The sequence below is a fragment of the Diaphorina citri genome, unplaced genomic scaffold (assembly GCF_000475195.1).
Source record: "Diaphorina citri unplaced genomic scaffold, Diaci psyllid genome assembly version 1.1 scaffold835, whole genome shotgun sequence".
NCBI classification, from domain to species: Eukaryota; Metazoa; Arthropoda; class Insecta; order Hemiptera; family Psyllidae; genus Diaphorina; species Diaphorina citri.
In genome coordinates, this window is record NW_007378267.1 from 37,448 (window position 1) to 59,153 (window position 21,706).

The window sequence follows — 21,706 nt, forward strand, 5'->3', positions numbered from 1 at the left end:
TTCTCTTTGAGTGGTGTTATAATATCAATAGTGTTTGTACTCTTCTTATTAGTCTGTATTAATTCTTCAATCACATGTTCTCCTCTTTTGTTATATAATTTGTTGGTTTTGATGATTTGGTAGTTGCTGTTTGAATTTGTTTTGAATTGTGTTCCCATCTCGAATAAACTTCTCTACAAACAGCAATCAGTGTACCGAGTTGTTTTTGTTTGAATTCAATTTCAAACACTTTCTTCATATTGTTCGTGCTGTTTGTATTCTTGTTTATCTTGCTTTCATGTTGCAGCACGTTTGTTCCTTAACCTTTTTCACTTTCGTAAAACTTCCGATACTTGCATGTGATTTGATTGCGATCATGAGTGATAGAATCAGTGATTATTTATCAGGTGATTGACGATACTAGCGTCTAAGACACTTATCAGTAGATTTTATTATCTAAGTCGGTTCACGTTTGTTCCTTAACCTTTTTCACTTTCGTAAAACTTCCGATACTTGCATGTGATTTGATTGCGATCGTCAGTGATAGAATCAGTGATTATTTATCAGGTGATTGACGATACTAGCGTCTAAGACACTTATCAGTAGATTTTATTATCTAAGTCGGTTGCTCTGGTGTTTGATGTTTTAACACCTTCGGATAACAGATGCTAGCTGCGCCATTCACCTGACTCACAACTTCTTTTGATATTTCGCTTGTTCAACAAGCAAAAGTTGGTTCGCTTAACAGTTAAAATGTCATATTTGCTGATCGCTTGAGGCATCTTTGTATATTCCATATTTCCATATCCCTCTGTAAGTCTGTACACCTTACAGCACATATTGCTGATAATATACTAATATCATGTTAATTGTATTTTCCATTCCACCGAGCGTGTCTGACCATCACTACAACTATTCCAAGTTCCAATACTTCATTGAGAGTTAAGATTTCATCTTTCTCTCCTTCAATCGCTTCAAGCAAGTGTATTCTTGCATTCCATTCTGTCCAACAGTTCATACCTTTGACAACACCAATTGCATTTTTTTTGTCCACCTTTGGCCGTGCGTGTCTGACCATCACTATGACTATTCCAAGTTCCAATACTTCATTGAAAGTTAAGATGTTATGTTTCTCTCCTTCAATCGCTTCAAGCATCATCTCTACATTCCATTCTGTACAGTTCATACCTTTGATATCAAATAATATCATCTCAATTGCATTTTTCTTTCCATTCTGTCTTGGCTATAGGTAGTATATCTCTGTGATATCATCTACTATTACGTCAACTGCATTTTTCTCTCATGCGTGTCTGACCATCACTCCAACGTCTACTGGAGGTCTAGGGTGCAGAGATCCGATTGTCCATGGTTCAGTTCTTCAGGTCATCCTCAGAGGTCAATTGTGGGCAGCTTACGTAACAGATTGGTCAAGAGGTTGAAGAATCTTTATAGAAGAATCTTGCAGTATATCTTGAGTCATGAGCTCATGAGGAAAGGTCGAGAAGAAATTCTCGGATTACGTATTCGTAGATGATTGCTTTGGTGTTGGTTTGTGATTACAGGGATTAGTAGTGATACTACTGATGGCATCCGTTTTAGTTTTATTGAAATCTCTACGTTCAACTTTAGTGTTTTACTTCTCACCAATAGGGTGATACATTAACTTGATACTGATGCCTATCCTGGTACTGGTACCTAATTGAGAAAAAATGAAATAGATAAGTAAGACTGATGGTCTTTTGGAGTGCCTATAAATACCTGACAAAAAGACATAACGGATTAGAGAGTTAGGTTGAGGAAGTGATTCAACAAACAAAAATAAGCACACGGCCAAAACCAAATATTGCACAACAAACCAATACGGAGAAATCAATAGACAAATAGATGAAAGTCACACATAGACGAGAAGAGGATAGTAATGAAGATATGGTGGTCAATCATGTCAACATAGCAATACCCACCCATGTTGTCCTGGTACTGGTACCTAATTGAGAAAAAATAAAATAGATAAGTAAGACTGATGGTCTTTTGGAGTGCCTATAAATACCTAACAAACATAACGGATTAGAGAGTTAGGTTGAGGAAGTGATTCAACAAACAAAAATAAGCACACGGCCAAAACCAAATATTGCACAACAAACCAATCCTAAAAAGATAAGGTTCGTTCTTGGAACGGCTGGCTTTCTCCTATCCTATCCTTCTTCTCTCTTCGATTCCGGAACGATAAAAACCTTGGCAGTTACAGTTCCCTCTATCAAACCTCTAAAATTCCTTCCTCAAAAACACAAATAAGTTGAACTTCTTTTTCAACAGAGACCACACACAGATTGTGATCTCTGGTTACACTCTCCGATTTCCTGATAAAAAAAAAGGAAAGTGAACTCTAAAAAAATCTATCCATACAAATTACTTTATTACTCATACTCATACACAAGTTCCGATTACGAATCTCCGCTTATTAAAAAAATAACCCATGGGTAAAATTCTATTGATTTATCACGTTGGATTCCACAGTGCAGTCAATTGTAGTGGCGCGTCTTCAATTGGAAACTAGGGTCTTTCCTTCCTCTCTACGGTTTTCTTGTTCTCACATCCCCACTTACCACTTACCGAAAATTGTATGGTTATGGACAACCTGTACTCTAAGATCACTACCAAAAGCCATACACAAAAAGCCCACCCCGAGGCTTAGGTGTAGGGCAAATAGCCCTAAGGCCCTAAGGGAAGGCTTCTTTGAATCTACGAAAGATCACTAGCAGATCGGTATAAAGCGTACCTATTTCTGATACGGTTAACGGTTTCCCCTCTTTTAAAGGAAATTACGGGAATTTAACCACTAGGTGGCGTGGTAGCACTTGTACAAGACCTTTGGAAATCCAAGATGGCGTTCTCTCTAACCTGACAAGTCTAGGGTTGGGAGTTTAGACGTTGATGGTTCATCTCTGGCCTTCTGATTCGGAAATAACACTTTAAGTGATTGTACTTGGATTCTAAGATCACTATGTAGTAGATCGGGATACTGTTACGTATATGGGTTTATAGCTTCCCATTTATGACAACGAAGATTTACAATTTACAACATTTTTCAGACTGTTCAGCATTTCAGACACGATTTTCACTACTTGATCTTATCCGTGATGACTTTCTATGACGTAAGACTAGACGACATTAAAAAAAGGACTAACGGGACACACATAACATTTATTACAATCAAAAACTTACAGACTACCACGGTAATTCGGTAAATGAAGAAAATCAGGACAAACAAATAAAAAATATTGAACATCAACATACAGGTAGACAATTGAAAGAATACCTACCTATAATAATGTTGCAATTAGTAATGAAATTAAGTACCATTATTACACTTCTTTTACATTTAGGCTCATCAAAAGTATCATAAAATCAAGTTAGATAAACAAAATTACCTAGGTCGGTACCTACTATATCTTAAAATCAAGTTAGATAAACAAAATTACCTAGGTCGGTACCAGTGTTGAAAGAATACCTACCTATCATAATGTTGCACTCAGTAATGAAATTAAGTACCATTATTACACTTCTTTTACATTTAGGCTCATCAAAAGTATCATAAAATCAAGTTAAATAAACAAAATTACCTAGGTCGGTACCTACAATGTCTTAATATGGATAGTAAACATAAAAACCTACCTATCATATTGGATATCATTACATCAACAGTGGTAGATTATGCAACTCAAAGGTCATTTCAGATTTTGCTACGTGATATACAACGCCACTGGTCGGTACCTACTATATCTCCTATCATAAACATAAACATAAAAACCTACCTACCTACCTACCTACCATATTGGATATCATTACATCAACAGTGTTAGATTATGCAACTCAAAGGTCATTTCAGATTTTGCTACGTGATATACAACCGTTGCAAATAGGTGCTGACAAATTGAATGAATAGTAGATACTTGCTGAAATGTAGCTACCTATTTGCTGAAATGTTATTGGTTAACATTTGAAGTACCCTCACTCCACGCTACTGTAAATCCAGTGGAATAAAGCGTGCCTAAACTTGTTTCTGGATTAGACGAGGCGATAACAGGCACAATGCTTTGGTTCCTAGACAAGAATAGTAGATACTTGCTGAAATGTAGCTACCTATTTGCTGAAATGTTATTGGTTAACATTTGAAGTACCACACACTGGTAAACTTTCTTTTGGACGTCTTAAAAATAAAATATTGATTATGTACTTACAATGGATTATGTACTTACAATGGACATAATTGTAGAATATAGAAGTACCAATTTGTAATTATTGGGTGTACCGGTGTGTAGAAATATGAAATATCAATTTATAAATTAAAATGACCTTTAAATAAAATCATATAGCACCTTCTTGTGGAAAGGTTACTGTAAGTTACAAAATAAAATTGGACTCTGTGGATCTTCTTCCTGGATTCGAAGTTCGAACAGACTTGAAATTTGTCCCCCAACTTCAGATCAGAGAAATGAGAGTGTAAATTGAATATATTTTAAACAAATTCGTATCAGCGGAATCTATTCTAAATAAAATTCGGTTTGTCTGATGGTTTGTTTATTTAGGTAAATTGTAAATGTAAATGCAGTTTCTTTGTGTTATGATGTCATAACTTTGGTGCTCACTTGGACTGTATTGTAGGATTTTCCCAATATCTCAATAATCCTAAAATCCAATGTTTACCTACCATGCTGGCACCGGTCGCTATGCGCATTTACATCGAGTACCTATCTAGACATCTAAATTAGTAACCCAGACGTTGGTCCCTGTGATAATCAAGATTTTGCTTATTCGTAGAATCAAGATAAGAAGAAATGGTAAAAAAAAGTAAAGGTTTAGCAAAAAAACTAAACTAATTTGAATTTGTTAATTAAAGTCGCGGAGAGAAAACGTGTTAGCCTCTTTCTTTTTTGCGGTTTTTTCGTTGGAATTCAAGACGTGGAGGAGGATTTAAAATTAAAACGAATGGTTCTCCTCCCGCATCAAACGTGAGAGTGAAATGCGAAAAGAGTGGAATGCAAATTTATAGTGAACTGCAAAAAGTGAAATGGAAAAAATAGTAAAATACAAAAATGCAGTGAACCTACAAACATGCATATAGTGAAACCCAAAAAGAATGTGAGACCAATACCTACCTAAAGATATACAAAAAGCGAAATGGAAAAAGAGAGTTTTGTTTGAAAAATAGGTAGGTAATTAAATGTAAAAAAAGTGAAATGCGAAAAAATAGTAGAATACAAATATGCAGTGAGCCTACTGAATGCATGGCTGTCACCTATCCTGTCTTTCTTCTCTAGGCCGCGGATTCGATTCCCTCCCGGGGGGGGAGGGGATTTTATCCTGAACGGATAATGTTCGGTCCCGGAATGGCTGGTTTTCTCCTATCCTGTCTTTTTTCTCTCTTCCATTTCGGGACGATAAGACCTTAAGCACTTACAGTTCCCTCTGTCAAACCTCTTGAAAAAAATCAACCTACTTGCAGATAAAATGTAGGTATTACAGTGATAAACAAATTGGACTAAAAAACAAATCAACAAGTTTTCTTCATACAATGACCATTATCATTCTGCCAAATCCGACTGCCAAATCCAGAGTTTTTCAAAATACCTACCTTTACCGGTGCAAACGACTTTTTGTTCACAGTGTTAAAGCGTTTCAAAGAAAGAAAACTTGGAATTAGTTCGTAATTTTGTAATCACACAGAAATCTCACACTCGTTCGATGAATAAACTAATTTGAACCTCTCTTTATGTTTCAGATCCTCACACATCATGTTGAAGCAAGCTGTTTTGCTTATTGTTGGAGCTGTCTTCGTTTCTGCCCAAAGAAGATTGGCACTGCCCGACCCCAGAAGTTGTGCCTCCAGTAAGTTTTTGCCCCAGGACTTTGTCCTATTTTTTTCTTTTCTTTTTTAAAGAGGTTTGACAGAGGGAACTGTAACTGCTATGGTCTTATCGTCCCGAAATCGAAGAGAGAAGGAAGACAGTTAGGAAGAAAGCCAGCCGTTCCGAGAACGAACATTATCCCATCAGAATAAAATCCGCCCCGGGCGGGAATCGAACCCGCGGCCTAGCGCTTACAAGGCAGACACACAGTAAGTTTTTGCCCCAGGACTTTGTCCTATTTCTTGCCAATGTATTTTACAAATGATTTGTCTCCTCCTCCCCCTCCTTCTCCTTTTTCTACTTCCTCATCTCCTTTTTCTAATTCTCCTTCTTCTCCTTTTATTATTATTTTTCTCCTCCTCCCCCTCCTTCTTCTTCTTCTAATTCTTTTCTTTTTTTCTATCTTTTCCCATATCTATTTGGGATCTAAGTTTCCATCTTGCATTTCACCACACCATTTCCTTTTATCCAATGTTTCCTTTTTTCTTTATCTCATTTTCTTCTCTCTACATTTCCTAACCATCTCCTCTTCTAAGAGTCCTAAAATGAGGTACATACAAACGTAGAGATAGTTTTAGGTACGTATATGTATACTAGTATCTACGCACTGTTTTCCTTTCCTTTTTGCCTTATAAGTTCTAAAGCAACTCGGTTTATAAAATGGTTAAGACTTCAACTTTTGACCCAAATCAACTGGGGGACCTTTGGCTTGACCCGACATTTAAGAAATGTGGCTCAAAAACCGGTCCGTATAGAATAAAATTGACGGATTACAGCAAGTGGATGTCAGAAACTATGAGACAAGCTCTTACATAACACAACCTGAGAAACCTTTGCTACAAAATAAATCGTTTGCCTATATTTTTTATTATGATTTTAAAATTTGATAGAGGAAACCGTCACTGGATGCTAAGGTCTTATATTCCCGAAAGCGAAGAAAGAAGAAACACACGATGGTAGGAAAGAGACAGGAGGTCCGAGAACGAACCTTATGTGTTTAAGATAAAGTTCGCCCCAGGCTGGAATCGAACCCGCGACCTAGCTGAGAAACCTTTGCACCAAAATGAATCGTAATTACTTGGTACCTAGGTAGAGCGCCTGCTTTGTGAGCGCTAGGTCGAGGGTTTGTGTCCCGCCCGGACGAAATTTATCCTAAACAAATGAGGTTCGTTCTTGGAACGGCTGGCTTTCTACTGTCCTGTCTTCCTCCTTACCTTTCTTCTATTTCGGGACAATAAAACCTCCGTTGTTACAGCAATGCTCTCTATCAAATCTCTTTTTAAAAGAGTTCATAGCTCTAAAACCTATCCCCATTTCCTCTACTCTCATTACAATGAAAGTTATGCTCATTTTTAAAAGGTTACTGAATGAATTTATTCTGACTTTGTGTCTAAAAGCTACACAATTAAAATATTTCAAATAGATAGGAAGCAAAATCATCGCTTGTCATCAAATTTACCTCGTGATTATTAATGACCCAAGGGTCTTTAAATCACCTCAGCAATCAATTTATGAGTGATAGTTCATAGAAAAAAAAAGAGTGATAGTTCTAGTAATAATAAAAAATAACAGCATTTCTACGAAATAATAAAGTTGGCAAGTGCGAAGTTAAAGTTTACCGAATAGTTACGTCAGGACTTTCTCTTCAGAGTTGTTTACGGGTAATAACGCTGTAAAGACTCCATCTAAAACATATTTAAGTTATCTCAATATTAAATCGATGTAAACATATCTAAAAGGTATCTAATTGAACAACCATGTTTTTCTAGCCCAGTCCGCATAACTGAAGACTCGTCATACTCGGGTGAAAAAAAAAATACATTTTTTGCTCTCAAACTCAAATACGTAATTGGTAACTATTACGAATTACGAGTACCTACATCAATTGCCAAACCACCACACATCACACATCTCATGCTTTCTTTCATAACACCGAATTCACCATGCACAACAACTGGGCTTACAAATCTTGCAATTACTGTATTATTACCAGCTTGCTTCACCCAAGAGCTTGCAGATTCTAATCTCCTTACAAGCAATTTACTTCTGACGTAACGCGAGAATTTATATTTAATATTTTAATATTTCAATATTTTTCTACTCTCTTATTTAAATGAAGTGCAGGGGGATTTATGACTTTGTTTACCGCAGAGTTGAAGCGAGTTCAGCGTTTTAAACCCTCCGCAAAATCATTGCGAACATAATTACGCGGTAAAAACAGCAAACATTGTAAGATTGGCGCGATAGATTGATTTTTTTGACTTGGCTCATTTGAAAACCAATCAAATAGTTCGAACTGGTAACTGGGATTACACACAACACTGTATTATTCATGTACACAAGTTTGACCTGACCTCTGGTTGTGGAATGACAGTCCAGAAATTACCTATTTTTATCCTATTACACAGTGTGTAATACACACAACACTGTATTATTCATGTACACAAGTTTGACCTGACCTCTGGTTGTGGAATGACAGTCCAGAAATTACCTATTTTTATCCTGTAACTTTCCAGTCCGTTTGGTTCATCAGAATCAATTGGATTTCAGTTGGAGGTCGCCAGCCTAGTTAGCTTGTGAGGTAGCGCGTCTGCCTTGTAAAGCGCTAGGCCGCGGGTTCGATTCCCGCCCGGGGCGGAAAAGACTATTGGCAATACCTATAGGTCATAGTTAGGTACCTAGGTAGTACCTACCTGTAGTAAAATACTGATTAGATAGGTACCTAGTTAGATAGATAGATATAAGGTACCTAGTTAGATATAGTTAGGTAGACATTAGGAACATTAGATCGTAAGATAGTGAAGTTGATGTTTTATCCAGTGAAGCTTTAAATAGCTTTTGTGTGTATTGTATAAGTACCTACCTATAATGTAGACTGTAGAAGGAGCTTGTTAGATTGGTATGTTGTTCTCGGAACGAATGGCTTTCTCCTGTCTTCCTTCTCTGTTCGATTTCGGGACCATTTACCCTGTATCAAACCTCTAAGTTGTATCAAAGTTCCCTGTATCAAACCTCTAAGTTGTATCAAAGTTCCCTGTATCAAACCTCTAAGTTGTATGTAATCGTAGAAGTTGGGATAGCTTCAGTTACAGACAGAGGATAGACGTACAAATGATATAGACAGATAAAAGCTCCCATGGCGTAGTGGTCACTGCACTCGCCTTGCACGCGGGAGACCCGGGTTCGATTCCCGGCGGGGTCAAGAAATTGGCGTAGTGGTCACTGCACTCGCCTTGCACGCGGGAGACCCGGGTTCGATTCCCGGCGGGGTCAAGAAATTTGTATCTACAAAGGATTGATTCCGTGACTGGCTATTGCGTGGGGCCCACTCAGCCTCGTGAGGAAAATGAGTAGCTATGACATGTAAATGCGCATAGCGACCGGTGCCAGTCCAAATGTTGTATGAACAATGGCCCACACTCAGCCTCGTGAGGAAAATGAGTAGCTATGACATATAAATGCGCATAGCGACCGGTGCCAGCATGGTAGGTAATTCAGCCGCGTGAGGAAAATGAGTAGGTAGCTATGACATATAAATGCGCATAGCGACCGGTGCCAGCACGGTAGGTAAACATTGGAGATATTGGGAAAAATCCTACAATGCTGCAGTGAGCACCAAAGTTGTGATATAATAACACAAAGAAACTGCATTTACATTTACATAGACAGATAATAAAGTTAAAGAATCCTTAGATGGTCGTTAGAAATTGCCATCGATTCCTGATGGAGTCAAAGAGTTTCGGCCCTATGCTTGGAGTGCAAGGCTATCCTTCATTATCCACAATTTTTTTGGAAAGGTTATTTATTTATTTATTAACATTAAATTTATCCTTTAAATCACTACATGAGTTATACAACGAAGCCAGACCGAATCACTAAGCAGCCCAATCACTAAGCAGTCTTGGGCTGCTTAGTGATTTGGTCTGGTTTCGTTGTATAACTCATGTAGTGATTTAAAGGATAGGTAAATGTTAAAAAAAAGTACCATATATTTGTTTAAGACAAATTTCACCTAACCGCGGCCTAGCACTTACAAGGTTTCAAGGCTAACACGGGGCTGGCACAAAACCTTAATGACTCACAGATAAGGTTCGTTCTTGGAACGACTGGGCTTTCTCCTATCCTGTCTTTCTGTTCTCTTTGCTGTCGAAGCGATAGGACCTTAGCCGTTATATTTCCCTCTATCAGACCTTAAAAAAAGCTCAAATTTGACTTAGCGCAGTCTGGAAATAACTTATTCGATTCCGGAAGGAAGTTTCCTGTGTTAGCAGACAGTTAGTAAATCGATTCATAACAGATCGGATAATGCGATGTGATTTATTTGCTGCACGTAGATCGCTAGCGATACTTATCTCTAATTCTCTACTATTCTCTATACAGTCTGGAAATAACTTTTTTCAATTCCGGAAGAAAGTTTCCTGTGTTAGCAGACAGTTAGTAAAGCGATTTATAACAGATCGGATAATGCGATGTGATTTATTTGCTGCACGTAGATCGCTAGCGATACTTATCTTTAATTCTCTACTATTCTCTATACCTATATTTAGATATCTATCGTTGCATCTATGAATGAATACAATTGCATACGTCAATGAACTGTCAAGTGCATACATATTTGAGATTGGGATACCTTAATGACTGCCATTTAATATTGTGCTCAACATTGTCAACCTTGATTTGCCTTCAACCTAGCCTCAGTGGTTTATTGATGTATCGGTTCATCGAACTTTGCCAATGATATCCGCTTCCAACTTGCAAGTCAATATAACCAAAGACTGATTTGAAAATCAGGTGGTATGGGGTGCACCTAAATAATAATAATAATAATAATAATAATAGTGCTTATTTATACTGCTCGCATAGGACTGAAAAGTCCCTTTACTCCAGCAGTAGGCTTTATCAAAATAACACTGTCGATTAGGGTGAGCCGTTCCGAGAACGTACCTTATTTGTTTAAGACAAATTTTACCTAACCGCGGCCTAGCACTTACAAGGTTACAAAGCTAACACGGGGCTGGCACAAAACCTTAATGACTCACAGATAAGGTTCGTTCTCGGAACGACTGGGCTTTCTCCTATCCTGTCTTTCTGTTCTCTTTGCTGTCGAAGCGATAGGACCTTAGCAGTTATATTTCCCTCTATCAGACCTTAAAAAAAGCTCAAATTTGACTTAGCGCGGTCTGGAAATAACTTTTTTCGACTCCGGAAGAAAGTTTCCTGTGTTAGCAGACAGTTAGGTAGTAAAGCGATTTATAACAGATCGGATAATGCGATGTGATTTATTTGCTGCACGTAGATCGCTAGCGATACTTATCTCTAATTCTCTACTATTCTCTATACCTATATTTAAATATCTATCTATATTTAGATGTCTATCGTTGCATCTATGAATGAATACAATTGCATACGTCAATGAATTGTCAAGTGCATACATATTTGAGATTGGGATACCTTAATGACTGCCATTTACTATTGTGCTCAACATTGTCAACCTTGATTTGCCTTCAACCTAGCCTCAGTGGTTTATTGATGTATCGGTTCATCGAACTTTGCCAATGAAAAAAAAGAAAAAAAAAAACACAAACACACACACTTTTAAGAACCGGCCATTAATGAAAACACACACACACACTTTTAAGAACCGGCCATTAATGAAAACACACACACACACACTTTTAAGAACCGGCCATTAATGAAAACACACAAACACTCTTAAGAACCGGCCATTAATGAAAACACACACACACACTTTTAAGAACCGGCCATTAATGAATCAAAAAGGAATTTTAATTGTGTTAAGCATAAATGCTTGTCACAAATGTCGTTCCCTGCTTAATGCACTTCGCTAAATTTTATGACTTGAAAATGCGAAAAGAGTGGAATGCAAATTTATAGTGAACTGCAAAATGTGAAATGGAAATAATAGAAAGTAAAAATAGTAAAATACAAAAATGCAGTGAACTGAGTGAACCTACAAACATGCATATAGTGAAACCCAAAAAGAATGTGAGACAAATACCTACCTAAAGATATACAAAAAGCAAAATGGAAAAAGAGAGTTTTGTTTGAAAATAGGTAGATAGGTGATTAAATGTAAAAAAAGTGAAATGCCAAAAAATACCTAGTAGAATACAAATAAATATGCAGTGACTCAGTGAGCCTACTAAATGCATGGCTGTCACCTAAACTGTCTTTGTTCTCTAGGCCGCGGGTTCGATTCCCGCCCGGGGCGGATTTTATCCTGAACGGATAATGTTCGGTCCCGGAATGGCTGGTTTTCTCTTATCCTGTCTTTTTTCTCTCTTCCATTTCGGGACGATAAGACCTTAAGCACTTACAGTTCCCTCTGTCAAACCTCTTGAAAAAAAAGATAAATAAAACGAGCTACGATTGGTAAGTATGTACCTATATGTACCTAGTTGTACGTTTATCTACAACAATGTTGTTGCTTTACGCACAGAGCTAACTAGACTGGCAAAAAAATAAATAAATTTAAAAAAAAAAAAAAAATAGCTTACTGTAAAAGGTTTATAGCTAGGTTCCCCCTTTGAAAAATCTCACCCCACGCCACGGGTTTTGAGACCGTAGGTACCTACTTCAGTGTTGAGGTCCAGACAACCATAATAGTAATAATGGAGTATTTCCGTTTTGTAAATAAATACCTACCTGAAACCATAGACTACAACAGATTGTAGTAGGACAGATTGTAATGCATACAACATAATTTGTAGTACAACAGATTATAAGTTAATTATCCTACGGATAATGATTATGGTGACTAGTCAATTAACAAAGATAGACAGCCACAAGACCTGAGAATAGGTAAATAGGTATTGACAATGAAAACAAGTCTGACAGTAGGGAAATTAGTTGTCTATATTGACGTGACTATCTTGATTTAAAATAATAATAATAATAATAATAATAAATAGCGTAGCTACATATGTACCTACTTGCTACTTGCAGATATTAAATGTAGGTATCAGATTACAGTGATAAACAAATTGGACTGAAAAACAAATCAACAAGTTTTTTTTTCATACAATGACCATTATCATTCTGCCAAAGCCGACTTACAATTCCAGAGTTTTTCAAAATACCTACCTTTACCGGTGCAAACGACTGTTTGTCCACAGTGTTAAAGCGTTTCAAAGAAAGAAAACTTGGAATTAGTTCGTAATTTTGTAATTTCTGGAATCACACAGAAATTTCACACTCGTTCGATCAATAAACTAACTTGAACCTCTCTTTATGTTTCAGATCCTCACACATCATGTTGAAGCAAGCTGTTTTGCTTATTGTTGGAGCTGTCTTCGTTTCTGCCCGACAGGATAGGAAGAAAGCCAGCCGTTCCGAGAACGAACATTATCCCATCAGGATAAAATCCGCCTCGGGCGGGAATCGAACTCGCGGTAGCGCTTACAAGGCAGACGCACTACCAGCTAAGCTAACTAGGCTGGCTGTCCTATTTCTTACCAATGTATTTTACAAATCATTTGTCTCCTCCTCCCCCTCCTTCTCCTTTTTCTACTTCCTCATCTCCTTTTTCTAATTCTCCTTCTTCTCCTTTTGTTTTTCTTCTACTACTCCTTCTCCTCCTTCTCCTCCTCCTCCTCCTCCTTCTTCTTCTTCTTATCCTCCTTCTTCATCTCCTTCTCCGCATCCGCCTCCTTTTCCACTTTGGATTTTACCACTCCACACTTCCTTTTATCCAATGTTTCTTTTTGTTTCTTTTCAGTCCTTTTCTCTAAGATTCTCCTCCACTTTATCTTTCTATCTCATTTTCGACCAAATCCTTCTCCTTTTACCCCCTACATCCAAACTCATTTCTTCTCTCTACCCTTTCCTAACCATCTCCTCTTCTAAGAATCCTAAAATAATAATAATAATAGTGCTTATTTGTACTGCTCGCAAAGGACTGAAAAGTCCCTTTACTCCAGCAGTAGGCTACTACTATTATTGTGGTCAAATTCTCAAATTATATTGAGGATGAAATCCCTTACCTCGGCTGGGATTCAACCCACGCCCTCCTGTTTACCAGGCGAGCGCCTTGACCACTACACCACCGAGGCAAAATAAGATACATAAATATACGTAGGTATAGTTGTTTATCTACGCTTCCCTTTCCTTTTTTTGCCTTATAAGTTCTAAAGCAACTCGGTTTATAAAATGGTTAAGACTTCAACTTTTGACCCAAATCAACTGGGGGACCTTTGGCTTGACCCGACATTTAAGAAATGTGGCTCAAAAACCGGTCCGTATAGAATAAAATTGATGGATTGCAGCAAGTGGATGTCAGAAACTATGAGACAAGCTCTTACATAACACAACCTGAGAAACCTTTGCTACAAAATAAATCGTTTGCCTATATGCGAACATAATTACGCGGTAAAAACAGCAAACATTGTAAGATTGGCGCGATAGATTGATTTTTTTGACTTGGCTCATTTGAAAACCAATCAAATAGTTCGAACTGGTAACTGGTATTACACAGTGTGTAATACACACAACACTGTATTATTCATGTACACAAGTTTGACCTGACCTCTGGTTGTGGAATGACAGTCCAGAAATTACCTATTTTTATCCTGTAACATTCCAGTACGTTTGGTTCATCAGAATCAATTGGATTTCAGTAGATAGGTATGGAGGTCGCCAGCCTAGTTAGCTTGTGAGGTAGCGCGTCTGCCTTGTAAAGCGCTAGGCCGCGGGTTCGATTCCCGCCCGGGACGGATTTTATCCTGAAGGGATAAGATTTGTTCTCGGAACGAATGGCTTTCTCCTGTCTTCCTTCTCTGTTCGATTTCGGGACGATAAGACCCTACCATTTCCAGTTCCCTGTTATCAAACCTCTTAAAAATAAAGCCGTATTTTCGGACGAACCCGCTACAGCTATACCTAACTACCCTAGGATTTTTATTTTCTGTTATGTATCAATAATACAATAGTCCGTCCCTTATACCTTTTTTATTACTATTGTAATAATAAAGGAAGGACGGACTAAAAATCGACAAAGTATCTGACTATAGCGTAATACCAGCGGTCTGGCTACCAGCTCCTATTCTCCTAATAGCTAGCTGTGGGTTTCAATTAGCTACCTAGACACCTATGTTTATTACCTGATCTACTATTTACTACTGTAAGTAACACTAAACCCCATTATCAATATGGCAAACAAATTAGATAAATTATGTTTTATTACAGACTATATTTATGCTTGGCGGTAGGTCTTTTAAGGGCACTTTCTTTGCTAACGAGTGGATGTAGATTCTTTATGAGTTATGGGTATCAGTGTGCTGTGCTTGTGTCAGAAATATAGACGCCAGGAAACGAAGGTGCCTATCAAAATAACACTGTCGATTAGGGTGAGCCGTTCCGAGAACGTAACCTTACTTGTTTAAGACAAATTTCACCTAACCGCGGCCTAGCACTTACAAGGCTAACACGGGGCTGGCACAAAACCTTAATGACTCACAGATAAGGTTCGTTCTCGGAACGACTGGGCTTTCTCCTATCCTGTCTTTCTTACATTAGATCGTTAGATAGTGTAGTTGATGTTTTATGCAGTGAAGCTTTAAATAGCTTTTGTGTGTATTGTATAAGTACCTACCTATAATGTAGACTGTAGAAGGAGCTTGTTAGATTGCTATGTAATCGTAGAAGTTGGGATAGCTTCAGATACAGACAGGATGGAGTACAAACGATATAGACAGATAATAAAGTTAGATGCTCGTTAGAAATTGCCATCGATTCCTGATGGAGTCAAAGAGTTTCGGCCCTCTGCTTGGAGTGCAAGGCTATCCTTCATATCCACAAATTTTTTGGAAAGGCTTTGACTTACCTTTACCACAAGGCACAAATATACCTAAATCCTGATAATTTTATTGATTGAAATTGAACATCAATCAATATGAACAAAATGAGCTCCAAGTTTTCAGTGATTTCTACATACTTTATCGGCTGTCATTTCGGGTGTTTCTTGCTTTGCACATTGCATAATCAGTTTTTATTTCCAGGCATTCATACAATTTTGTATTCGAGACTCATCGTCCTGATTAACCTGATTTAGGTACCTACCTAATTTAAAAGTAAAATATTACAAGTATAGGTACCTACTTTAGAGGTGCTTTATTTAGCCTGCCAAAATCTAACCCCCTCTCTCTTCTCTCACCTTCACAGGGGTCCGTCACTCCATTTTCTATACGTACATTATCTGCTGTTATTTCGGATGTTTCTTGCTTTGCACATTGCATAATCAGTTTTTATTTCCAGGCATTCATACAATTTTGTATTCGAGACTTATCGTTCTGATTTACCTACCTAATTTAAAATAAGTAAAATTACCTAGGTACCTACTTTAGAGGTGCTTTATTTAGCCTGCCAAAATCTAACCCCCTCTCTCTTCTCTCACCTTCACAGGGGTCCGTCACTCCACCTACCGGGACGCTCGGGGAGTGACCCACTCCTACTTCTTCAGTTGGGAACACGCCCCCACTCGAAGTCTGGAAGTTGACTGGCTGGATGCCCGAAACATCTGCCGAAGACATTTGCCTTACCTTTACCACAAGGAACAAAGATACCTAAATCCTGATTATTTTATTGATTGAAATTGAACATCAATCAATATGAACAAAATGAGCTCCAAGTTTTCAATGATTTCTACATAATATTATGTATGTACTTTATCTGCTGTGATTTCGGGTGTTTCTTGCTTCGCACATTGCATAATCAGTTTTTATTTCCAGGCATTCATACAATTTTGTATTCGAGACTTATCGTCCTGATTTACCTACCTAATTTAAAAGTAAAATTACAAGTATAGGTACCTACTTTAGAGGTGCTTTATTTAGCCTGCCAAAATCTAACCCCCTCTCTCTTACCTCACCTTCACAGGGGTCCGTCACTCCACCTACCGGGACGCTCGGGGAGTGACTCACTCCTACTTCTTCAGTTGGGAACACGCCCCCACTCGAAGTCTGGAAGTTGACTGGCTGGATGCCCGAAACATCTGCCGAAGACATTGTATGGACGCCGTCAGCTTGGAAACCCCGCAGGAGAACGAGTTTGTGAAGCAGAGAATCACCAGAGGTAAGATTAAATTGAAATAAGGAAAGTAAAAATCCAAGCACAAGGTCCCGGGTTCGATGTCCATCATCGACAAAAATTTGTACTAAAAAAAAGGATGAATGGTTCACCGCCGTTTTTATTTCGTAGCAATGAAACAAGTGCTACATTGGACGCTTGTGGTCTGTGTCACAAAAAAGGGTCAAAAAATATAAATTCCTGGTAGGTATTTAAACATTATGAATGGGGCACAACCAAATGACAATTTTTTTCGAGGTAGAGTCCTATTCCGATGTAAAAGTACCCAAAAAGTGCATTGGCGCACTCAAAAACATCCAAAACGGTCCCTAAATCCCCTAAAATGTCGCTCAAAGGTCGCAAAAAAAAATAACGTTGAAGCAGCCATGGTTTACGACCTCGCATGAACTGACGTCATCACGAAAAAATGGCTGCCCGCGAAAATTATAGGGGCTCAACCAAATGACAATTTTTTCGAGATAGAGTCCTATTCCGATGTAAAAGTACCCAAAAAGTACATTGGCGCACTCAAAAACATCCAAAACGGTACCTAAATCCCCTAAAATGTCGCTAAAAGGTCACAAAAAAATAACGTTGAAACAGCCATGGTTTACACATGAACTGACGTCATCACGAACTGACACATGAACTGACGTCATCACGAAAAAATGGCTGCCCGCGAAAATTATAGGGGCTAAACCAAATGACAATTTTTTTCGAGATAGAGTCCTATTCCGATGAAAAAGTACCCAAAAAGTGCATTGGCGCACTCAAAAACATCCAAAACGGTACCTAAATCCCCTAAAATGTCGCTAAAAGGTCACAAAAAAATAACGTTGAAACAGCCATGGTTTACACATGAACTGACGTCATCACGAACTGACACATGAACTGACGTCATCACGAAAAAATGGCTGCCCGCGAAAATTATAGAAGCTCAACCAAATGACAATTTTTTTTCGAGATAGAGTCCTATTCCGATGTAAAAGTACCCAAAAAGTACATTGGCGCACTCAAAAACATCCAAAACGGTACCTAAATCCCCTAAAATGTCGCTAAAAGGTCACAAAAAAATAACGTTGAAACAGCCATGGTTTACACATGAACTGACGTCATCACGAACTGACACATGAACTGACGTCATCACGAAAAAATGGCTGCCCGCGAAAATTATAGGGGCTCAACCAAATGACAATTTTTTTCAAGATAGAGTCCTATTCCGATGTAAAAGTACCCAAAAAGTACATTGGCGCACTCAAAAACATCCAAAACGGTACCTAAATCCCCTAAAATGTCGCTAAAAGGTCACAAAAAAATAACGTTGAAACAGCCATGGTTTACACATGAACTGACGTCATCACGAACTGACACATGAACTGACGTCATCACGAAAAAATGGCTGCCCGCGAAAATTATAGGGGCTCAACCAAATGAAAATTTTTTTCGAGATAGAGTCCTATTCCGATGGAAAAGTACCCAAAAAGTGCATTGGCGCACTCAAAAACATCCAAAACGGTACCTAAATCCCCTAAAATGTCGCTAAAAGGTCACAAAAAAAATAACGTTGAAACAGCCATGGTTTACGACCTCGCATGAACTGACGTCATCACGAAAAAATGGCTGCCCGCAATTTTTTTTTTTTTTTAACAAAAGGTTGGAGAGAGCAGATGAAGTTTGTCGTATTACTTTTGCCCCCTCTCTCTCCAATATTGACACTGTTGCTGTTCTTACTATTGTCTTTTCTTTATCTTTTAAGAATCTTTTTTTTTTTTTTTCCTTCTTCTTCTTCTTTTTTCTTAAAACTAAAGTTCAGGAAAAACAAACGGAAAGAAAATGAACATAGCCTTTGGCAATGGTTTTTTTTTTTTTTTTAAAAAAAAAAACTTTCATTATTTCTCTCTCTTTTTTCCATTCAGATTTCAGTTCTCTTTCTTTGCTTTTTGTTGTACCTAGAATCAGGGACAAACATTTTCTTTTTCTTCTTAGTTTTGCAAATTGAAAAAGGGAGGGGGTTATTGTAGAAGGAGGTAAGCAGAAAATTAAGAAGGTAAAGATGAATGGAAAATTGATTTGTGATTCAAACAGGTCTCACTAATGATTCTCATTCAAATTCGGCCCCGAAAATGAAATATCAATCCATTTTCACCCCTTTCCGCCCCCTTTCCACACCAGAGAATCCATTTTCACCCCCGGAGGCCATCAGGGCCGAAAGTCGAACTAGGCTGGCTAGCATCGACCGTAGTGTAGACGAACCTTAACACTTTTCTCTTCCCTGTCCCTCAGGCAACGTCCGTTACATTTGGACCTCAGGCCGCAAGTGTAACTTCAATGGCTGCGACAGGCCAGACCTGCAGCCCGCTAACGTTAACGGCTGGTTCTGGTCCGGATCGGGCGCTAAGATTGGACCCACCACCCAGAGAAATACCGGTGACTGGAGCGCTACTGGTGGCTTCGGACAGGCGCAACCCGACAACAGAGAAGCTGCCCAGGTGAGGAATCGAACCCGCGACCTTTCGAGTGGTTATTGTAGGCCGAGAAAAAGAGAGTGAGAGACTGAAAGTATCCCCCCATGGTTGAGCGGGTTATCACAGTAGGCTTGAAGCTTGCAAGGCAACAAACAACTCTTTTTTTTTCACTTTCTTTTTTTCTTTTACTTTAATAAAATGTCCTGTGTATTTTTGTTGAGATGTACCCCCATTCATAGAATACATACAAAAATATGTATTCCGCGCTACTCTACAGGTGTGTCCACACATAGTCGACCGCCCATCGATCGATGTCGACAGAACCGTCCACACTGCCTCGAGAGGTAGATTTTTCTCGTCGATCGACGGCTGCTCGACTTTGTTTGGACACACCCTAAGAACTTATCTCTCCAATGCATTTCTTAGACCAGCCGCTTACTATAGGGTAGATCTGACAGGTACAACTGATCAGGTCTACCTGATACCTGATGAGCACACACACACACACTATCAGGTATACCTGACACCTGGCTGGCCCAAGAGACGGCTATTAGGAAATATGTTTGTTGTTTTCAAATGCTCGGAGTCAGTGGCGTAGCGTGTGTGTATGGCGTGTATGGCGGCCATACAACTCAAAAGTTCACTCTAATGCCCATAAATATTAATGGCATGTACTGTGAAGGGACTTGGTAGACCTGTGCATGAGCCCTACAACGCCCTACACTTGAATTTAGACCACGCTACGCCACTGTACCTCCATCAGTCCTCCAGTAGGTATAAGATCTAAAAGGAAAAAAATTAAGTTATTTCTAGTTACTTTTGTCTCCTGTAGGTAAAACAAAGTTTGTAATCTTTTAGCTTCCATTTACCCACGCATATTTTTCTTCATGTCTCCCTTCTCCCTAGCACGACGTCGCCTGTCATCATCTGAAGCCCTTCGTGTGTGAAGACAGCGATGAACTGCTCAACTTTGTGCGATCCAGAAACCCCGGCATCCGTCTGTAAGATGGTGAAACCATGCCCGGGCAACAAGGGTTGAGCCCTCCAACGATGAACCGACCCTGACAACTGTAAGAAGGGTTGAACCCTCCAAAGAACTAGAAGCTATGCAAAACTGAGATATTAAATCCATCCAGCTAATCTACAAACCCCCAGAGAACCCTCCATTCCGTCTGTAACAAGGGTTGAACCCTCATGACAGAAGCACAGAAGCTATGCAAAACAACTGAGATATTAAATCTATCTACTGAGCTAATCTACAAACCCCCAGAGAACCCTCCATTCCGTCTGTAACAACGGTTGAACCCTCATGACAGAAGCACTAGCTCTGCAAAACAACTGACATGAGGTTTTTGATCCATCTACTCTGCAAACGTCCAACATACCCACAAAAAAGGACGTGAGACTAAACACCAGAGCTTAACCTCCAACTCTCAACAAAATCCTAAGAATTAAAGAGGTGTTGCTTTCCAAACTCTAGAAAAAACGAGATTCAACCAACATCTCTACGAAGAACTCGGGTTTGGGGGGTTTATTTTAAACTCTTTGTTTCTAATTTTGCAGAGTCTGTGATTTTACTTCCTTGACGAAATAAAACTACCAACTCTGGAAATCTAGAATTAAGGAGTTTGACCCAACATCAAAATGAGGAGGGTTAAACCAACTTTCCAACAAAGTAATTCCTACCGTATACATTGGGCAGTTTGGTATACATTGAGAACCCTGTCACCAACAGGCAGTACTTGCTTTCCAAACGACACCGAAGTAAACCTCCAAGCCAATATTTGATCCTATTGTTCATCAGACATCTTGAGTACGGTATCTCACAGGTTAACTGGACTTTCCAACATTTGCCCGGGGGTTAACCAAAACTTCATATAAATGTGTACATATTGATATTTATTGACGACAATCTTACGAACCGTACCTACCAAACAAACAGCGTGAAGGATGTGTATATTTGTAGAACTTTAGGACTATTTTATTTAAGTTGTATTATAAAATGCGGACTTTTTTCCGATTGAACCAAATATGACCAAATAGATGTGCGATATGCATACGGAACCTATAGGTACAATCTAAAGAGAAAATATTGGAATTCAGCATAGAAAGGTCAAACGTTAATAGTACCTACGAAATTACTGTAAAAAACATGCAAGTCATAAGAGAATTCCTCAAAAGAGAAGCATAATACGGTATGGACTATGGACCAGGGTACAAAAGTGGCTTTCTCAAGGAACCACTCTTGGTCCTTATCCTTGAAATCGAAAAAGT

The 21,706-nt window shown here is 38.6% G+C and overlaps 1 protein-coding gene across 1 annotated transcript in view; it reads left to right on the top strand.

Moving 5' to 3' along the window:
- The window catches only part of LOC103512422, a 49,665-nt gene extending 28,569 nt beyond the window's left edge, over nucleotides 1-21,096 (top strand). Inside the window, exons 2-5 of the mRNA XM_008477187.3 lie at nucleotides 5,759-5,865; nucleotides 16,779-16,973; nucleotides 19,251-19,456; nucleotides 20,339-21,096. Of these exons, the coding sequence (XP_008475409.1) occupies nucleotides 5,772-5,865; nucleotides 16,779-16,973; nucleotides 19,251-19,456; nucleotides 20,339-20,437 (594 nt within the window). The 5' untranslated portion in view covers nucleotides 5,759-5,771 and the 3' untranslated portion in view covers nucleotides 20,438-21,096. The remainder of the gene's footprint in view (nucleotides 1-5,758; nucleotides 5,866-16,778; nucleotides 16,974-19,250; nucleotides 19,457-20,338) is intronic.
- The last annotated feature ends 610 nt before the right edge of the window (nucleotides 21,097-21,706 follow it).